The following is a 19,612-nucleotide window of genomic DNA, read 5'->3' as shown; positions in this document are numbered from 1 at the left end:
TTCAGGTGGATTCTTTACCAGCTGAGCCACCAGGGAAGCCCAAGAATACTGGCGTGGGTAGCCTATCCCTTCTCCAGCGGATCTTCCCAACCCAGGAATCAAACTGGGATCTCCTGCATTGCAGGTGGATTCTTTAACAACCGAGCTATCAGGGAAGCCCCCATTAAAATGTGGTTACTAGAAAACTGAAGACTACACATGTGACCTCCATCACATTCCTACCAATGGGGCTGCAAGTGTATGTCAAGTGAGGCTACTTACTGTGGGTATGCAGATCTTGCTTAAGGGGTTTCCATCCAGGAGATACGACCCATTAAACGTCACATATTCATCATAATACTGAGGTGCCTGAGGGATCACACTACATAACAACTTGCGCTTTTCTTCAATCTTTTTTCTTATGTGCAAGTATTCAAAATAGGGATTTGCGCGCTCTGAGCTGTATGGCTGGATCTCATCGAGCTTCAGTGAGTCCACAATGGCGGCCAGGGACTGCTGGGTTTTCTCTTTTGCTTGCAGCAGCGAGGGACTCACTTGCACGGGCTGAGGTACCCGGGACACTTTCCTTTTCCGCGGGTGGTGAATCTGAGGGTCGTCCTCCTCAGTTAATCTTATTCTTCCTCGAGGGGATGCAGATTCACTGTCTTTGTCTGGTAACAGTGCACAGCTGGCCAGAAGCTGCTTGCTTTGACTGGCTCCTGTGTTTCCTTTGTTTCTGGTCATCCTTTGAGGGATCTGGTTTTCAGGTTTATCGTCTTCAGCACTTTCCTCTAGTTCTACTTTAACTAAGTGTCCGTATTTATGCATTTCTGGTGGAGCCGACGGCTGTGGATGGTTCTCTAGACTCGATAAAGTACTCTGTTGTGACTCCTCATCCTCGATGGAAAGCAAACATTTCTCACTTTCAGGACAATGTTTTGGATTATCTGGTTCACTCAGGTTTCCTTTTGGCACCCCTGCATTCATTTCACATAAATCAGAATCACACTTATCGTTCAAATGAGTCAAAACCAAACTCTCCAGTTTGTTTTCTTTTTCATGTGAAGTATCCTGAATATCAGAAGTGCTTTTTTCAGCCTCATGGCCACTGGAAGACTTAAACATTAGCTTGCTAAATGTGTAATGAGGATTTGGCTGGGAAGACGCGTCACTTCCATTAAAGTCCTTTTCTGATGGCAATACTGGCAAAGCACTAGCTTTCTCAAAATTTGGTGCTGCTTCTTCAACAATGCTTTCAGAGTACACTGGGACAAAGGCATCTGTCTTCTGAACGTCTGTTAGGACAAAAGTATTTTCTGTATCTTTTGTAGGTTCAGTATCAGTATCCAAAACAGAACTGATCATTTGAATTGCATTCTTCTGCTGCAGAATACCTGGTTCTTGAGTGGTGACATAGGACAAAGAAGTATGTCTGGAAATAGATTCACCATCTGAAAGTGACTGGCTGTGAGAAGAGCAAGGTTGCTGTGAAGGGAGAAAGGATGCTGGATCCTGAGCACAAGTGTTTCCTGGCAATTCAGTCTGGTGCACGGACACAAAGTCAATATTCTGTTCTCTCAATACTTTGTTTTCAGGATTACAAAAACCCTGAACAGAAGAATCTTGATCAGGTGCAGCAGAATTTGGGCAGCTAAAGTCTCCGGTGTTTAACGACTCCATCTCCCATGACTTAGTTTGGATCACACCAACCTGATTAGACGGCTCTAAGTGCACAGGACTGCCCATCAGCGTGCCCATGGGAGCAGTGCCCTTGATGACATTTGTATCAGTAGAATTATATTTGCTGTTTACAGATCTAGTTGGAGAGGCTGCAAAACTGGAATGTACATTAATGCTCAAAAGTTCTCTTTCAGGCACATTGGAGGAAACCTCAGATTTGGGAGAAGGACAAATCTCTCTTGGCACAGCTGAGCCATCTTGACTGCTCTCTTCTGATATTGTTTGAAATTGCTTTGTATGCTCACAAATGACAGAGGGCATGCTACATCTTCGGGCTTCTGCAGCTGATCTCCCTTCATTTGTAACTAGTTTAGCATCTTCAACAGAAGATGCCCGGAGATGGGAGGTCAGAAGCCTGCTAGCATACGATGCTTTAATCCGTTCTGATAGGTCAGTCAGGCTATCCAGCTCCCTGTCATGAAGGGCAGGAGATTTGGCAACTGGCAAAAACGGTGACTGGGAAAAAGACATTTGGGAATCCGAACCCTCTAACATAAAGTCTGAGTCATACTCAATTGGAGGCCTTGGGGTTGTCATAGTAGTAAGGCAGGAATCTTCTGAGCTAGCCACTGAAATCATGGAGACAGACCTGGAGCTGAGACCTGGCTTTTCACTTTCTGATCTAGGAGACCTGTTCAAGCTATTATCTGAAACAAAGGATGACTTGCCTAAACTCGTCGTATTTTTTGTGTCCACAGATTGGGATCTGTTACTTACAGCATCTTTACAGTGTTTCTCCTTAGTGTAAGTATCAGTCAACTCAGAACTCTTTGACCTAGTAAGTTCTTTATTTTTGGACTCAGCTAGTGCATGCTTTGTTTTTTCTTTATCTTTTACTTTAAGTTCTAAACAATTGCGATTTCTCAACCGTTCCTTTTCTTTTTGTTTAATCTTTTCCTTGTGTTTTCTGTGCCACTGCTCTATTTCCAGGTCTTTAAGGCTTAGCATCCGTTCAAAGCTGGTCTGCATTAAGTCGTCATTCACGAGCCTCTTTTCTTTGGGCCGAGTATCTTTTGATGCTGGTGATGACTTAGGTTTAGGCTTATCTCCTTCGGATTTTAGTTTGAGTGAACTACTCAGTTGAATTTTATCCTTATGTTTGTCTCGTTCTTTGTATCTATCTATATCTTTATCTTTTTTATCTTTTTCTTTTCCATCAGGAGTTCTCAAAGGTTCATCTTTTGTTTTTTCTTTGAGAGAGAAAGTTTTTTCATGTTGTGCTTTACTACTGTCTGTTATACTTGACTTTCTCTCTTCCTGGAAGTGTTTGGAATTACTTATATTTACACTGTCTCTAGATTTGTCCTTTTTATCTACCTCCCTATCTTTTTCTTTATTTTTGCTTTTTTCTGATTTAGTATAGTCACTATTATCTGATGGCTTGTTTTTTTTTTCCATCAAGTGCTTCTCTTTGCTGTCTGCTGGATGTCTCTCCTTCTCAGGTTTTTCTTTGTCATGTTTCCTATCCATCTTTTCTCTACTTTTATCTCGGTCATCGTTTTTTTTAACAGTAGTAATGTTTTTTAGCTTCTCACCTTCTCTATGGCATTTTTCTGTGTGGTGTGAATATAGCTTGTCCTTTTCTTTTATTCTGTCGGCACATTCACTAGGATCTAATCTGTCTTTCTCTGACTTATGCTCATGTTTTATCTTCTTCTCTTTTTCAGAATTTTTTCTGTCAGCCCTCTCAATGTCCTTATCTTTGGTCTGAAATCGTTTCTCAGATTTTTCCTTACTTTCTTTCATATGCTTTTCAATTTCTATTTCCTTTTCCACTGAATGTAACCCTATAGTCTCTTCAGTGGCACTTACACCTAAAGAGCTGAATTCTGTTTCTTTATCTGTAAGTACATTCTCTCTCTCATCTTTTAAATCTTTTATTTTTTCCTCCCTAAAAGATTTCTCACTTTCCTTTTTAATCTTTTCCCGTTCTTCTTTAAAGTTTCTCTCTTTGGAGATATGCTTTTCCTTGGTTGATTTATCATCTTTAATGTTTTTCTCCAACTTTGACTTTTTTTCTAATGTTAGGGACTCATGTTCCATACTTAAAAATAGATCTTCGGTTTCATCACTTTTAAAAAAATTCTCTTTCCAAAACTCTCTATCAAATTCCACACTACGTTGCAGCTCTTTAGTACCATCCCTACTTTTGTATTTTTCCTTTTCACCTTCAATTTCTTTTTTATGCTTTTCTTTTTCTCTTTCTTTATGTTTTAACTTATGTTTTTTTAATGTTTTACCCTCTTTATCCATTTTTTTCAGTGTGCAATCTGAATTTTCAAATGTTGGACTGTGATCATCATCTTTTATTTTGGCATTTGACTTTTCACCAAATTCTAAGTGGAAATCTTTATGATGTTTGTTTTTTTCCTTATGTTTAAAAGATTTTACACTTGAACTTTCTGGCAAGAATTCAGATTCTATATTATCATACCGAACAAGATCAGGCTGTAATGACATTTCAGAACTTCCTGGTGATAAACAGGTTTTAGAATGTTCTTGCTTTAGTGGTGTTGTCTGCTTTTCACTGAGTCCACAAGAATGTTTGGGAGATTTACCACTGGAAATATGAAATAAATGTAATGAAGTATCATCTTTCGGGCTAAAAGATTTCCTAAAATTCCCCTCGTCTCTGGTCTTATCTGAACAATCTAGTGTAGTATTAACTGTCAAGTTTGTTACTCTGGTATTTTCTTTCCCCTCTTTTTCTTGCTTCAGCTCTTGGTTCTCTTTATTTTTGTTCTGGTTCTTTAATTTTCTTTTAACTTTGCCTTTCTGTTTGTGTTCATTTGAAACTCCATATTCCTTTTTGGTTTGAATATCAGAATTTGATGTTTCAGGGACAGAACATGGAGCAGAACACTTTTTGTTCTGAAGAATTTCTTCATCTGAACTTTCAGAACTTGAATATAAAACCCTAGATGGCTTTTGTTTTTTACTTTTAAATGATTTAGGATAGAAAGCTTTTTCCTGTTTTGCAAATAAACTATTCTTTTCTACTTCAGATTCGTTCTCTTTTCGCAGTTCTTTCCTAAGAATATGCCTGTCATCGATCATTTTATTTATTTCCTCTTCATCATCATCTTTGAACTCATACTCATCAAGGGCAGATGGAAGAGGTGCTTTACTGGGAACTATCTGTTTACTTTCACAGATGAGAGAGTCTTTCTCTGTCTCAGAGTCAATATTTTCATCAACGCTGGAAGGATTTACTGACTGAGCCTCTTCAGAATCTAGAATATGAAAAAGAAAATCTCCTGTTAGTCAAGAGACAACTGTCAGGAAGATAAGACTGAGAGAAAAACATAGTATATATAGCAAATACTTCAATTCTGAAAAAATTTCATATTTATATGTAAATAATACAATGAAAAAATAGTAAGAGCTCTGCTACAGTTTTCTGGAAAAGCTTCAGAGGCTGCTTCAGAATGAGACCTCATGACACCTGTAAAAGCACACAATACACTGAATATCCTATATATATATATATAAACTAATATTAAAATGTATGAACAATATAATTAAGAGGTTCAAAACTCCAAAGGGCTGGATTCAGGGAAACATTGGCTACTAATGTAAAAAATAAAAAAACCATTTTGTGGCCACATCATGTGGCATGTGGGATCTTAGTTCCCCAACCAAGGATCAAACTAGTGCCCTGAGATGGAAGGATGGAAGGATGGACCACCAGGGAAGTCCTCTGTAAAATTTTATATATATGTACATTTTCTTTTTTCCTGGAGAGAGAATATTTAAGTAAAATTCTTTGATGCAGAAAAGATTAACAATCACTAACTTAAAAACTATAATTAAATAAAAATTAGATTATTTTATATGCTTCAGAATTTTTTTTTTACTAGTAAAAGCATAAATGATCAAATGATTCCCATAAGGACAGAACCTGAATAAAGGTGAACGGTTGTAACTATACAAGAAACATGATTGTCAGCTTTACCACCTGTTTAAAAAAAAAAAAAAAAAGAAATATATCCCCCAATTACAACATCAAGATTGTAACAGATAGACTGATATATAATTTGAAAAAAGCTACTTTATCCTTTAGCTCTTTTATAGATTTTTTTCCTTCCTAGTTGGGCATCTTTTCTTAGCTGAAATGTATGTTGTATGCATGGAGCCTCCAACTGCAAAGAAAACCCAGGCCTGTAAAATTAAAAGAAAACTGAAGACTCTGACCAAAAGAGAACATCAAACTTCACTTTTTTGGCTAAATATATAACAATATAAAGGTAATCAATTTATTTGAATACATCAAGTTTCCCCTAAAAGTGATCTAGCTCTCAAATATTCTTTACATGGAAACTCAAATTGCAGAAGCATTTTAGAGTGTCTGTAAAGTTCTGAGCACTGGACAAGAGCTCTGGAGAGATGTGGAGAAGATGTATTAATATTCTAATGCTATTAGCTGCCAAATGAGTGACAGTTTTATTGACATGTGGAATTTAAAAAAAGAACATTTTTAGAATGACAACTGCTTGTAAAGGTGACTCCATTCCCGGTTCTTAATACTGCAATATAGAGCATCAAACTGCAGAACTTTATGGTGCAAAAAAGGGAACAGCTGTTTTGGAAGTAGTATTTGTTCTGCTCCTCGACTAAATAAATACAAGAATATGTACTTATATGACAGGTGTTATTTTCCTTGTTGGCACCTTATTTACAATTTGTTCTTAAGGACTTTTCTCCCCTTGCAGTTTTTAAGGAGTGGATGTTTTATGGTTTGTATATAACTATTCTATTCTTTCTCATTAGGTAAGTTTAACTGGAAACTGGGAATGATTTTTTCCCTTCTATATTCCTTAACACCTCAAGTAGACACTAGAATCAATCTTAAGTAAACATTTAGTATGCTTCTCTAGGCACAGAGTGCTCAGCAGGAGGTGTGATGTGATGAAAAGAACACAGCTCTGCAGAGTAACAGTGACTCAGCCTGATGATGGCTCAGATGGCTGTTGGCACCTAGTCTAAAGGGTGCAGGTACCCTTCTCCAGTCAGTACGTGGGAAAGGGGAGCAGGCTTCCGACAGCAACAGCACTGAAAGGGGTGGGAAGGATATTAGGAACTTCAGGCAGACTTCAGGGTGTGAAAACAACTAATGTAACAAAAGGCAGCGCAAACACAGCATGTCCCATTTCATATACAGCTTTTTTTCATTCAATAGTTGCAGACATTTTCTTTTAAAGTTGCATTTTCTTTATTACTGTTTTTAAGGGCTGCATGCTACATGGAGTTAATATGTAATCACGATATACCGTGATGACAGTGTGGAGTTACCCCGGGAGGAGGACGGCAGCCTGGCTCTGGCCACTGAGTTACACCTGCCCACCAGGCTCGTTCCTCTGCATGTGGGCTCTCAGTACTGCCAATCAGGACCCTGCATGCTCTCCTAAAGCTGGCAAGTCTGGGACCCCAGTGATGACTCTACATATGTGATGCCATTCCACTGGCAGACCAGGTTCAAATCCCTTTTTTTCCCTAAGGAGTCCTAAACCTTTCTGATTTACTTTACCCAGGACTATGGATAAAGCTGGTCTTGGAATTCTGGCGCAGTAGTAAAAACAAACATGTTTGCTCCACCTCTCAGGATAGGGAGAAATTCACCTAAGAATTCAAACCCGCAAGCCCCTGTACTGAAAATGGCCAAGGTCATCGTGATGTGACACAGTTTTCAATTTGGTTCCAACTTTTTTTGTCTTTACTATCTATTTAGTTACTAGATTTGAATTTGTATTTAAAAGTTTACTGAATTATTTCTGATAAAAAAGCTCCTTTAAAAAATATTATGTTTAATCATTTCAACAATTTTCTTTGGGAAATGAGGAAGACGAGTAAGAAATAAGCAATCATTAAAGCATTAAATTTTTCATTAAAGTATTTTGTTATCTGTGAAAAACTGCTAAATAACAAAACAAAACTTAATTGATTAAAAATGCAATACATTTGAAAGTTGCACTTGTACATCTCAAGGCATTATTTGGAAAATAGTTTTCCTGAAATTGAAATCATGGAGATACAATAAGCAAAATCCAGATTCTGAGAAAAATTACCAGGCAAGTGATTTTTTCAACAACAAAAAATTACAAGAACAAAAGAACGGAAGGGGATATTTACATGACATGGTGAATTTTCAAAATCTAATTCACACACTATGTGTACTATAATCTACTCCTTTCTTGATAAATTCTTCACAAACCTCTCTGACTCTTTGTTCTAAAATATGACAATTGCTCGTTGCTGTCACTTGGGAATTTTTCATCAAAATCTGAATCTTTGTATTTTCCTCTTAGACTTTTTTAACCTTGCACTTTAGTTGCGAATGAAATTCTAGGTTCAAAACAGTTTTCATACAACGTCGAGCCTGAAGCTGCACCCATCTTCTCACAACAGCTTTTAAGAACAAGAAATCAGAGTCACTCTGACTCTGATTCTGGGAGTCTGTAAACTTTTAAACAATCTTTATCCTTGAAGTCGTGACATAACCTGATGTGGGGTTCTCCCTTTCCATGCTTTTTGCTTTGTATATTCCCCTTTCATCTATAAATATCTTTCTTCAGTTAAGAGACATCTTCAACTAAAAAAATTATTTTCTTCCCAACAATTATTATTTTTTGTAAAAAGAATACTGGATATGCTGGGTATGGTTTTTTGTTTTTTTTTTTTAATCATTTTTCTCATATTCCCACTGCACTTTTCAATGTTTTATGTGTTGCCCTTCTCTTAGACTTCAAATTAGATCTTCAGCGATGTCCAGTTTATTCTTTGACACTATAGGGAATGCTTACTTTCAGTAATGATAAACACTTTGAATTTCAAGGACTTTCCTGGCCAACTTTTTCAAGGTGGCTTTCTGTTAGAGTTATTGGATTGACTGCCCCCACCATCATCCCAGCGTCTCCAAGCACACTGAGAACTTACCCTTCTGCTTCCTATGTAATTTTCATTCTCCAGATCAACTGTTGTGCTTGTTCATTTTGGCCCTTCTTGTTTGTCTTTCAGTTGATTTTCCTCAACTCTCTGGATTTCTTTTCATACTGATAAAGGGAAAAACTGGTTTCTTCAGCAGTTTAATGAAGGACCTCTACAGCAGGCGTCCCCTGCATGTGTGCGCCATGGTCCCTCTAACCGCAGTCTGTTGCTGAGAATGCGCCTGCAACAAGCTGGCTCTGAACTTCAGAGCCCCTGGGCTCCAATGGGAGGGATATTTGAGTTGTTGCTTTGCTCTGCAATACTCTACTAACCACAACCAGTATACTGAACCTGATTACATAAATATAACTTACGTTCTAATCAAGAAAGTAACATTAGGAAAAAAACACCTGCATTTTAGGAAACATATCTTTATAGCTTCCATATCCCTAAATTGATTGTAAAATGCAGTCTAGAGACAGGAAAATAAAATATTGGGTAATTTTATACAGCTTATTTTAAATCTCCATTTCTAAATCTCAATTTAAAATGAAATAAACCTCAATTTTCCTAAGTAAAGGTTAGTTATTTTAATTTTACTGTATAGGAAAAAAGTAGTCATGTTTATTTAGTACATTTATTTGGAAGTAAGTATGCCATATGGGAATATATTTTCACTGTATTTCTACAGTAACAGGTGCAGGTAAAGGAGTTACAGCAAAGAATTTAGGGGTGAGCTGGGGAGAGAAGAGAGGATAATCAATAGGTGAAAACACTGTCTAAAAGCGAAATTGACATAAAAAGTAAAACCAAGTACCACACCACTCTGTACACTCTCTTAATTATACATTCCTTTCTACCAACGTATCAGTCACACAAAAATGAAGTCTATAAAGTATAAATTAATCAAGACTGTCCCCCTCTGAAAATATGACTGGTATCACTACAAAAAATTTGATGTCACTAAAGGAAACTGACAAAAATCACCCAGTCTCGGCTATTCCATCAATACGTGTGTGTGTGTATATATATATATATATATATGCGCATATATATATATATATATTTTACATGGAGGTCCTTTAAACCATGAGTAGGTAAAACAGGATAGCTAAGGCTAAACTCATTTATTTGTATATATATATGTAATATTTTAAGTCAAAGGTCTTTTTTTTAAGAGTTCTGCCCAAATGTACCCTTCAGAGTTTTAAGTCTTAAATATTCAGCAATATCTCAAGGACTAAAATAATGTGACAGACTCACTTTAAGTTGCTAGGCACTGGTAGAAATGCAGTTTATAAGAGAAACCATCAAGCTAATATATTTTTAACAAAAAATCGATTCATTTTGAATTTGCAATAAGCCATTTGATATATGTTGGGCAAATACACTTAAAATTTCTTGATTATATTTACATAAACTTCAAAGAGAGATATTATTATTTTATGTAACATAAATTTGCAGACATCCAAACAACATACCAGCTGCAGTTACAATTTCCCATTTATTTTCCTGATATATGAGCAAGTAAAAAAATATAGAACTATGCAATTTTTATAGACACTACTAAAGAGCAAATGCTTATAATATGGTAATTTAGGTATAGTAATTTCTTTCCCTTTTTCTACACTTAACAAAATTTGACATATAAAATTTTAAAAAGACATTCAACCTTGAATTTAAAACTCTTAAGCTTTAGAGTTAGGTTGATATAATGAATCTACATAAAACACATGATAAAACCTGTACTGATTTTAAAGTATTGGCTTTCAAATAAGAGAACTATAGAGGTTTTTGATTGTTTAAGATTCAGGTAGAAGTAGTTGGTGATATTTAGAGAAACGTGTGAAGAATTAAAATCAGAACTCTGTGTATAAAGTGTACCATATATATCACAAAACAGAGGAGAAAAAGCAGAGTATGCAAAACATGGTGACGGAATTTCTTTTAATTGATCACTAAAGAATATCTTATTGCCTATTATGCTGTATGCTCAGCCCTCTGCACATCACATGCCTTTCCATTTCTTGTAAGCACCTATACCACAGTGATGGGTGAAGAATTAAAGTCGTTGAACACCAAGTACAGTGCTTACTCTATGTGACCTCTACCTGTAGTCTTTATGCTTCCAAGGTTAAAAGAAGCTTGTTTTAAAACTTCCTCAGGTGAGTCTTCTTCCTACTTACAGTTAAATTGTTAACATCACATAATCCATTTAATAAAAATTTCTGGTCTATTTTGACTTAAGTAATTGTTTTTTGTATCTCTTGATTTATTAACTGTTATAATTCCATATTTGCATGAATCAATAGTCATATTTTCATAGTTCCTGAAATATAAAACTGAGGATATGAGTTTAACAAATATGACAATATATTTAGAATAGTTACAATCTTTTAACATTAAGAAAATAAGGCTTCAAATTACTGGTCATTTTGTGTATTTTATGACACAGAAATGCACTCAGCGAACACCAGAGGGAAACAACATATCACTGTCTTTTTGGAAGTTTCTTAATCTATCTCACGGTAGACTCTAAACACAGACTGCCTACTTATGATGGAGTATTTCCTTGCTTAATCTGAAGCATGCAAGTGAGCAAAGCTTATAGCAGTGGCTTAATAAATATGGCCAAATTACTGGCAGTGAAAGCAATGTAAGGAAAGGGTGAACAATTATTTCTAACAATGCCTGGCATTTTCAACTTTACCCACTGGGCACTTTGTTTACGCAATAAAACAGGGTCTGCAAATCTGCAGCAGAATCTCTATTTTGGCAATTAATGAGTGTCAGAAAGCATGGGGAGGGATGCAGTGCGACACAGAGTCACCCACTTCTCCGTTACCGTAATTCTGGTTCAGGAGCGTGGTCTGGTTCTCTGAATATGACTCAGCTTTCAGCAGGTTAGCAAGAAGCAAATATCTGTAGCAAATCCTATTATCAGATAGAATTTCTGTCAGGAAGGTAATATGGAATAAGACTGTGGAAAAAGGGCAGAGGTTAGGGGGAAAAAAACCACAGAATTACGCAGATTTAAGTGTCATACACTTGTATGCAAATCAGTTGTACTGACTAGGACATGAATTCCTGCAACAATATCATGAATATCTGATGTGCATGACATAAAATGACTACTCAGGGAGGTTCATGAACTTGGGCCATCCTGCACATTGTTTATTACTAATGTGTGATGAAATGATGAAGCAACAGGCTTCTATCAGAGAAAATCAGTGACATCACAAGTACACTCTGAGTTCACAGGACAGGCACCTCTTGTCAGAGCATTCTCCTCTCTCATGAAAGAAGCTGTGCACTGGCGTATATTCTGGCACAAGCTCTGTGTCCTGAGGACCTGACACTGTAGAACAGTGCCTCTGAGCAGCACTGTCACCAAGCACAACATCTAATGGGATAAGCCAAACTCTAAAATGTTTCCTACAGAATGCCTTTTTATCTACTCCAAATTTAAGTTCTGAAATCCACAGCCAGTTATACTCTCTAACTTTGCAACACTTAAAGTGTATCTGTCACATGGATGACATAACATACAAAATGAGTAACAATGCTGTCAGGCTTTACATGTACAAATGTCTATGGGCAGTCAGATTAATACTCGATTAAATATTAATACATTCTGAATTTAGATTAGATGATGTTTAGTCTGACAAGGACCTCATGTAAATTAAACAATAAATTTGGGTATTTTCATCAGTCTTTTTCAGCAACTTCAAAATCTTTGTATGATACTTACGGATGATTTTTACTGATGATTTTTAAATCATTCCTTGAGGGATTTTGATCAAGCAATAATTCAGGCACATTCACCATGTGGAAAATAAGTATGCTGAAAAATCAATACATAGCTGATGAACACATGAAACAGTATCAGTAAAAATAAAAAACCGTTCTAAAAGACGTGCTTTACTCAAATGAAACATGTAAGTTCAAATAAAATACTTAACTTCTTCCATGGAAAAATTTATTGCAGCACTTTTTTTTCACAGAAAGATTTTTAACCAAAGCTGCTTTTCACTGCTATTGTTTTCTGAAGAGACGAGGATTACAAAGTCCATAGGCATAATAAGTGGGAGAATTAACATATAAAATGTTTCTCTTCTTCAAATCTTATTCTCTTACTTTCCTATGGAAGCTATGTAATTCAGTTATTATAATCCTTATTTCACACAGCACAAAGATGTTCAACTGACTTTCAGTTTGCACCTGGCAGATAGATTCACAAATACTTTGAAATTAAAGAAGTGACAGGGTTAGGGGATAATCATGTTAGTATCTCCATTTCCTTCACCAGCTATGTCCTCTGAGCTCATGGATGGCCCCTCCGTGCTGAAGCACCGAGGAGACCTTGCTGTTGCCGGACCAGGTGTTCCCAGACTCACCAGTCTCCTTAATGGATAAACTCAGTCTACAGGTTCAGCGACTCTAGATTTGTGGGTAATGGAAGCTTCTGGCATAATCCCTAAGGCCCAATTACCCCTTCCTCCAATTAAATATTTGTTAAGCAATGTCTATGTACCAAACACTTCAGTCTACATTTATTGGAGGGTGAAGGAGAGAAAATATACACAAAAAGGAATGTTGCCACCTTTACAATTCCTCCTATAGTTTTAGTTCCCATCACTACGATTCCCATTACTAAACACTGCTGTCAACCCTTTAAATAACATGTTTGTCTCTCTCTATTCCTCCCTCCCCCATGTCTATTCTCCTTATAATCAGCCCCCCTTTTGGATGGGTGATAGTTAAGTGGAAGCCTTTATCTTTTCCTAAGTGGAATATAGGAACAATCATTACGCTGGCCCCTTTCAGAACTACTGAAAACATACCAGACGTTTCCCCTAACATTATCATCTTGAGAATTTCTTAGTATTTAAAAAACCCAATATCCTGAACCTTTTATGTGCTATTCACCTTAACTGAGTTTTGTACAAAATTCCCCTGGAGAAGTACCCATTAAGTACACACTTAAAATTTTAGTCTTGTCCATTTTTTAAAGTCTGATATGGTGTTTTAAGTCATTTTTATTTTTTTCTACAGGTCCTCCCTCTTTTCGAACAATCCAGCTGGGAGAAGATGCTGGGTGCAGCTCAGCACATTTCTCTGTCTGGGCCCCTCCTGCCAATGGCAGCAGGATCCGACCCGGAGGACTGAGGAGGGGAGCAGACTGTCCCTCTAGCAGGAGGGCAGGCAAGGGTTTCATTCTCTTTCTAATTTAATGTTGGCAACTACTGATCCTCAATGCTCCTGGACATCAACCAACAGGGGGTTGCAAAGTGGTCAGTTTCTCTTATCATTCTTTTAGCTGGATTAATCTTATAAGAAAACATTTCTTCTCATCATAATGAGGTTACCCAGTGATAGAGTTCATACAGGAACATGGAGGCAAAATAAATGATTGACTTTTCCCCCTTTTTTGCCTATTTTTTAAGATAACAAACTGGTTCTTTGGTGACCATGAATTAATTTAAAAATTCACCATGAGAGGTTCATGAATTCAAACATGTTCGATGGGTTTCCAATCTTTGCAATTAACACCCTTATTGAAGCTCAAACTTTCCCATTTTTGGCCAGTGGGGAACTGTTCCAAGCCATCTAAGGCCTTCTGACAAAATCTGAAATCTGAAATAACAAGATGTTCTATATTTCCTGCCCTAGACTTAGTTTAGCATCATCCATTGTTTTCCAAGAAAGTTTGGCTTTCTTTTAGTAGAAAATATTTCCCAATTATAATCTGGGTACCAGGAATGACTACTGCTACTGTCTTTGTCAGCTTTAGATCTTTTCAACAGATCTAAATTTATATTTTAGTTTTAATTTGGAAATAAATTCAACTCACAAAAAGTTAGAAAATAAAAAATAATAAACATTATAAATACTTTACCTAGGTTTTCCTATTGTTAATGCTTTACTCTTCTTGCATGATACTTTCTCTCTATATATAACATATGTGTATAAATACATATTCTTCCTTAACTATATGAGGGTAATTTACATATATAATGGTTCTTTACCCTATATATTTCAGAGGGTATTTTGCAAGACATAAAGATATTATTTTGTTACAGCACAGTTGCCAACTTCATGAATTTACACTGAAACAACACTAATCTACTGTCCATATTCCTTGCTAAATGATCTAATAATATCTTTTATAACTACTTCCCCCTTCCACGACAGAAACCAGTCCTGGAGCAGGTATGTTTTTTACTTATCGGTTTTTTAAAAAACTCTGAGTATGCCAAAAGTTTTCTGAAATACTCTTCTCAGATCTTCCCTTTTTTAAAACTGTGATTGTAAAATTGTGCCCCAATTTTACAACAATGACCAGAATTCAACCACCTAAACACAAAAATAAAAATGCAAAGGTACTCATCAATGCCAGGAAGGGTCTGGTGAGCAGTGCTCTAATTGATAAAAGGATTTAAAGAATTCAGACGTGGTACAGCTAGCAGTGGCAGTGTGTAGCAGTGCTGGTACCTATTAATGGGGAGAGAGTCTGCAACAGGCTCAAATCTGACATCAGCAATTTGTGGGGAAAAGAAATCACAGAAATAGGGCAAGAGCATCGGGACTCCATTTACACGGAGGACGTGGAGACAGGACCTCGACTGAGGTTACCGAACTCACCATTCTGAACAGCTTTTTCTGTTACAAAGCAGAAGTATGACATTCTACTAAAATAGCATGTAAACACGTGAACGGAGACCATGTAGAACAAACCTGTGTAACTCTCATCATCATCAGACAAAGGCACCTCTCTTTTCAGCAGCAACTCCAGCTCCTCTGTTTCTGCCACATCCACTGGACGCTCCCCATGTTTATTAGCTTGAAAAGGATTTCCACCATGACGAAGCAGCAGTTTCACAATCTGCAACATTGAACAGTAGGAAGACTCAGTCCTTTCGTAGACTGCATTATCTCAACCATTCTCCCGATTACACGCATAGTCTCCTCCAGCTCCGTCTACTCTGCCTCCTTCCCCAGTGTCTATTCTAAATCATAATTACTCTCAAGTTCCATTTTCACTGCCATCCCCCTTCAGATCACATCTACTACAAAGACAGTTGCTCCTCCCCCCCCCCCCCTTCTCCTTAAAATTGAAGTTGGGCTGTCTTAGCACTGAATCTCATAATTTTTCTTCCTGTTTCATCAAACATTTGACAAATATTTACTGAGTACCTATTAACAAGGACTGCATCAAGTTCTGCAGATAAATCAATGAACAAGAGTAACAAGCTCCCTGGCCTCTTGCAGTGTACAGGCTACAGGAATTCTCAAAAGAAGTATTTCCCCTGTTTAAGGCAACCAGCCCTACACCAAGGCTCTTTAATTATCTTCTTTTCTCCATCTCCCTGGGATGTAAACTATCACTAACTGATATGAGTTTACTTAAAACTAATGAAGCTTAAAATGCAAGGCCTCTGACATTCACGGTCCCCTTACATGGCCCTGTATCTAACTTTTCATTTGTTTCTTAAAGAACTTTGTCCCCACAAATTACATAAGCTTTGGGCTCCACAAACCAAAATGTGCCTGGTTAGTCATTTTTTTGGTTTCTTTCTTTCTTCCTATTCCACTTCTTTTCTATATTAAAACCTCTTTCTTGCTTGACTCCTTTCTAGAAACCAATCTTTCCAGTTCATTTCTCTTTTGCCTTAAGACAATAATGGGAATAAAGAAACAGACTTTTAAAAAAAGAAACTGTTTAAGCCTATACTCTTCTCCTCCACCTAAACCTCTCTTCTTTCCTTAACAGTCAAGCTCCTGGACAGTGTTTATCCTTGCAGCCTTGACTACTCCTTTCTTACTGGCCCTTTACCCTTCCACCTACAATTATGTTGCCATCAGTCCAGTGAAAGGAGTCTTCTAAAATCTGTGAATATCTAAGCCACAGGTGATTTCCCTAGGGCTCTGTCCTTGATTCACTTGATTGATGCTCTGTTCTACATCATCTCCCTGGAGCGCTCACCACCCACTCCGAATGAGATGACAATTATGCAATCCATCCATCTATTTTCATTCTCATGCTCATTCTTTCTTAGCCCTCTTCTTCAGCTTCAGAACCAAATATCCAAGTGTTCTTTCAATATATTGTATTTTAATACAAATGTTGAAACCAATTGGTCCCAGAGCTCATTAAACTTGCACCCTTATCTTTTATCTTTTCTATTCTTAGTTACTAGCACCAAAATACACCCAGTCACTGAAGCCAGAAAGATGGGAGTCATCACTGATTCTTGTTTTTCATTCATTGTTGCTGTTTAGTCACTAATTTGTGTCCTTCATTTTTGTGATCCCACAGACTGTAACCCACCAGGTTCCTCTGTCCATAGGATTATTCAGGCAAGAATACTGGAGTGGGTTGCTAGTCCCTTCTCCAGGGGATCTTTCTGACGAAGGGATTGAACCTGCATCTCCTGCATTGGCAGGAGGATTCTTTACCACTAGCGCCACCAGCGAAGTTCTTTTCACTCATATTCCTCGTCGGACAGGTTGGAAGTATTATTAATTCTGCTTCATAGACATCTCTTTTGCTTTGAGCTGTTATTTCCAGTGACATGAGTGTGTTCTGTCACAGGTAAATCTGTACTATAATTTATTAACACGTTTCTGCCCTTATCCTAGACTATAAACTTTATGCGAAACCTTTGTCTTTGTATTCTCAATATACAACTATGATGTTTTCTGGTATATCACATCTTTCTCAAAAAACAACATTAAACAAGATGCTACAAATTAGGAATTTCTAACAAATGAAAGTATTTAAGAGTAACAATGATTCACAGGGAAATAAAAATGAAAAATTGCTTCTAGGCTATGAAAGAATAAACCATCAAAACAGAACACTTGAAATGTTAAGAATACAAAAAGAAAACAAATAACTCATGTCAATTGTTAATGTTTAATTTTCCTATTTATTAATTTTCATCAAATTACATGTTTTTTAATAAGATCAAATAGCTTTCCAAGGGTGCTAGTGAAAAACAATTGTCCCTGATATTTATCTCCGAATGCTTAAGTATCACATCACACCTAGCATGCTCCTTCTGTATTTTTCAGTTTTAGGTGTTGTCTACTGTCTTACAATGGAAGACAGGGACTCAGCTCTCGTTTACCAACTCCACCCCTGTACTCCTATACACAACCATTCCCCCTCCTCCTAACTTTCCAAGACAGTCATATTATTTTGTGTGTATTATGACTAATATAAATGTTGAACCAAGTAGCATACCATGACTAAATTTCCATTCTTACACAAGTTATTTTATCCCAGAGTTAACTATCTTCATTTTTCATTTGCTCAGTGTTCTACATACTTATCTTTAACTCATCCCCCATTCTGCTACAAGCACAGATCCCTTCAGTTCCACACAGAACCACTGTTTCTGTTAAAGCCCTTCTCAAAGCCTTCTCACTTACTTTAAAATGGACTGACTGCTGTCTAGATTTGCTCCTCATCTGTCATCTTCCTTCATCCTATCATCCTAGAAACATCCTTTCCTCAGTTTTGTGTTGCATTCTTTAGGTCGTATCTTCTTTGTTGGTTTACTCCCTCATTTTGTTGAAACACTACCTCCAGGAGATTCTTGAGAAATGGTTAAATAATCTGAAATTTTTTTCCTACATGTCAGGAAATACCTTTACTCTATCCTCACTTGAGTAATACTTACTTTGGACATAAAATAGTTTTCCCTCCAATTTCAAAGGCATGGGCATTATCTTTTAGCTTCTAGTGCTGTTATTGAAAAGTCTGACACCATTCTGATTTTTTACCTTTACACAGAATTTGCTTTTTCTCTCTGTAAGCTAGAGGACGTCCTTTGCCTCTATGGTTCCAAAATCCCAGGATGATGAATTTTTATCTCAGTCTTTTTAACATTCATGCTGAGCATTCAATTGCCCTTTCAATCAGTTCTGAGAAAATTCCTGCTTTTATTTATCTGATAAAGTCCTGTGTTTTCACTATTCTGTCTTCTAAGAACTCTTTAAGACACTGGATCTCCTGAATTAATCTTATTTTTTCTCATTTCCTGTCCTCGATCTTTGTCTTTTTGTTTCCTGGTTTCTGGGAGGTTTTCTCAACTTTATGTTTAACCTTCAATACTCTATTTTTCATCCTGTTATCATTTTATTAATTTCTAAGAGCTTATTTTTTTTGTAATTTGCTAATTTCCTTATTTAGCAAACCTTCAGTTTTTGTTTCATGGCTACAAGAAACTCTCATCTCTTTGGGGAAGGTAATGAGTTTTTTTTTTGAAGTTTCTCTTGGTCTGTATCCTCTAAGTTCCTATTTTTCCATTTGCCTGTTCTGATCTTTACCTTCCATATCAGAGACCTTTCTCAAAGGTCAGGGGATCAATGGCTGTCCACATTTAAGACTAAGAAACTAAAAGACTTACTGTAAGTTTTCCAGGCCTAGGTAGGACTTGCTGATAGATGGACTTCGGGCTAATGTGATATGCCTGGGCCACTTCATGGGAGCCCCTCTTGGCTAGTTCACTTTTCTATGGAGAAATCTCTCAATTCACGCCTTACTGTCACCATTCTGCTTGACTGAGGTCTTAATAAGCTGACGTTTAATCCTTACTTCCAACTATTCTTGTGGTATGTCAGTACAGACAGCATGGTTTATACTTGTTAGAAAATAAACCTTCAATCAAATCTGCCAGGGAGATGTGCATCTGGCTGTGAAGGGTTAAGAAGGGCTATGAGGGTCAAAAACAGTTTGATCCAATCCTCTTGTTTTCTTATTCAACAGGCATTTCCAGGTGAACCCAGCCATCAATTGCTGAGCTTCAGTTTTTCTGGGATTTTGTGCTGAAATGGCTTTGGCTTCAATTTTCTTGGATTTTTTTAAATCAGGAGGAGCTGGTAAATTTGGTCTGTAGGCCAAATCTGGCCTGCTGACTAAGAATAATTTTTATATTCTTATGAAATACTTTAAAAAATC

At 36.9% G+C, this 19,612-nt stretch overlaps 1 protein-coding gene across 4 annotated transcripts in view; it reads right to left on the bottom strand.

The window, feature by feature from the left end:
* The window catches only part of ANKRD12 (ankyrin repeat domain 12), a 93,548-nt gene that overhangs the window by 12,793 nt on the left and 61,143 nt on the right, over positions 1-19,612 (bottom strand). For 3 of the 4 annotated variants that reach the window (XM_043444283.1, XM_043444284.1, XM_043444285.1), the window contains 2 exons: positions 15,382-15,529; positions 262-4,952 (listed from right to left, as the gene is read on the bottom strand). In XM_043444283.1, the coding sequence (XP_043300218.1) occupies positions 262-4,952; positions 15,382-15,529 (4,839 nt within the window). Of the gene's footprint in view, positions 1-261; positions 4,953-8,652; positions 12,387-15,381; positions 15,530-19,612 lie in introns of those variants that run through there. The other variant, XM_043444286.1, reaches the window with a different exon arrangement.

This window comes from Cervus canadensis, chromosome 23 (genome assembly GCF_019320065.1).
Source record: "Cervus canadensis isolate Bull #8, Minnesota chromosome 23, ASM1932006v1, whole genome shotgun sequence".
Classification (NCBI taxonomy): domain Eukaryota; kingdom Metazoa; phylum Chordata; class Mammalia; order Artiodactyla; family Cervidae; genus Cervus; species Cervus canadensis.
The sequence above is the reverse complement of the archived record's forward strand: the minus strand, read 5'-3'. Positions and strand labels throughout refer to the sequence as shown.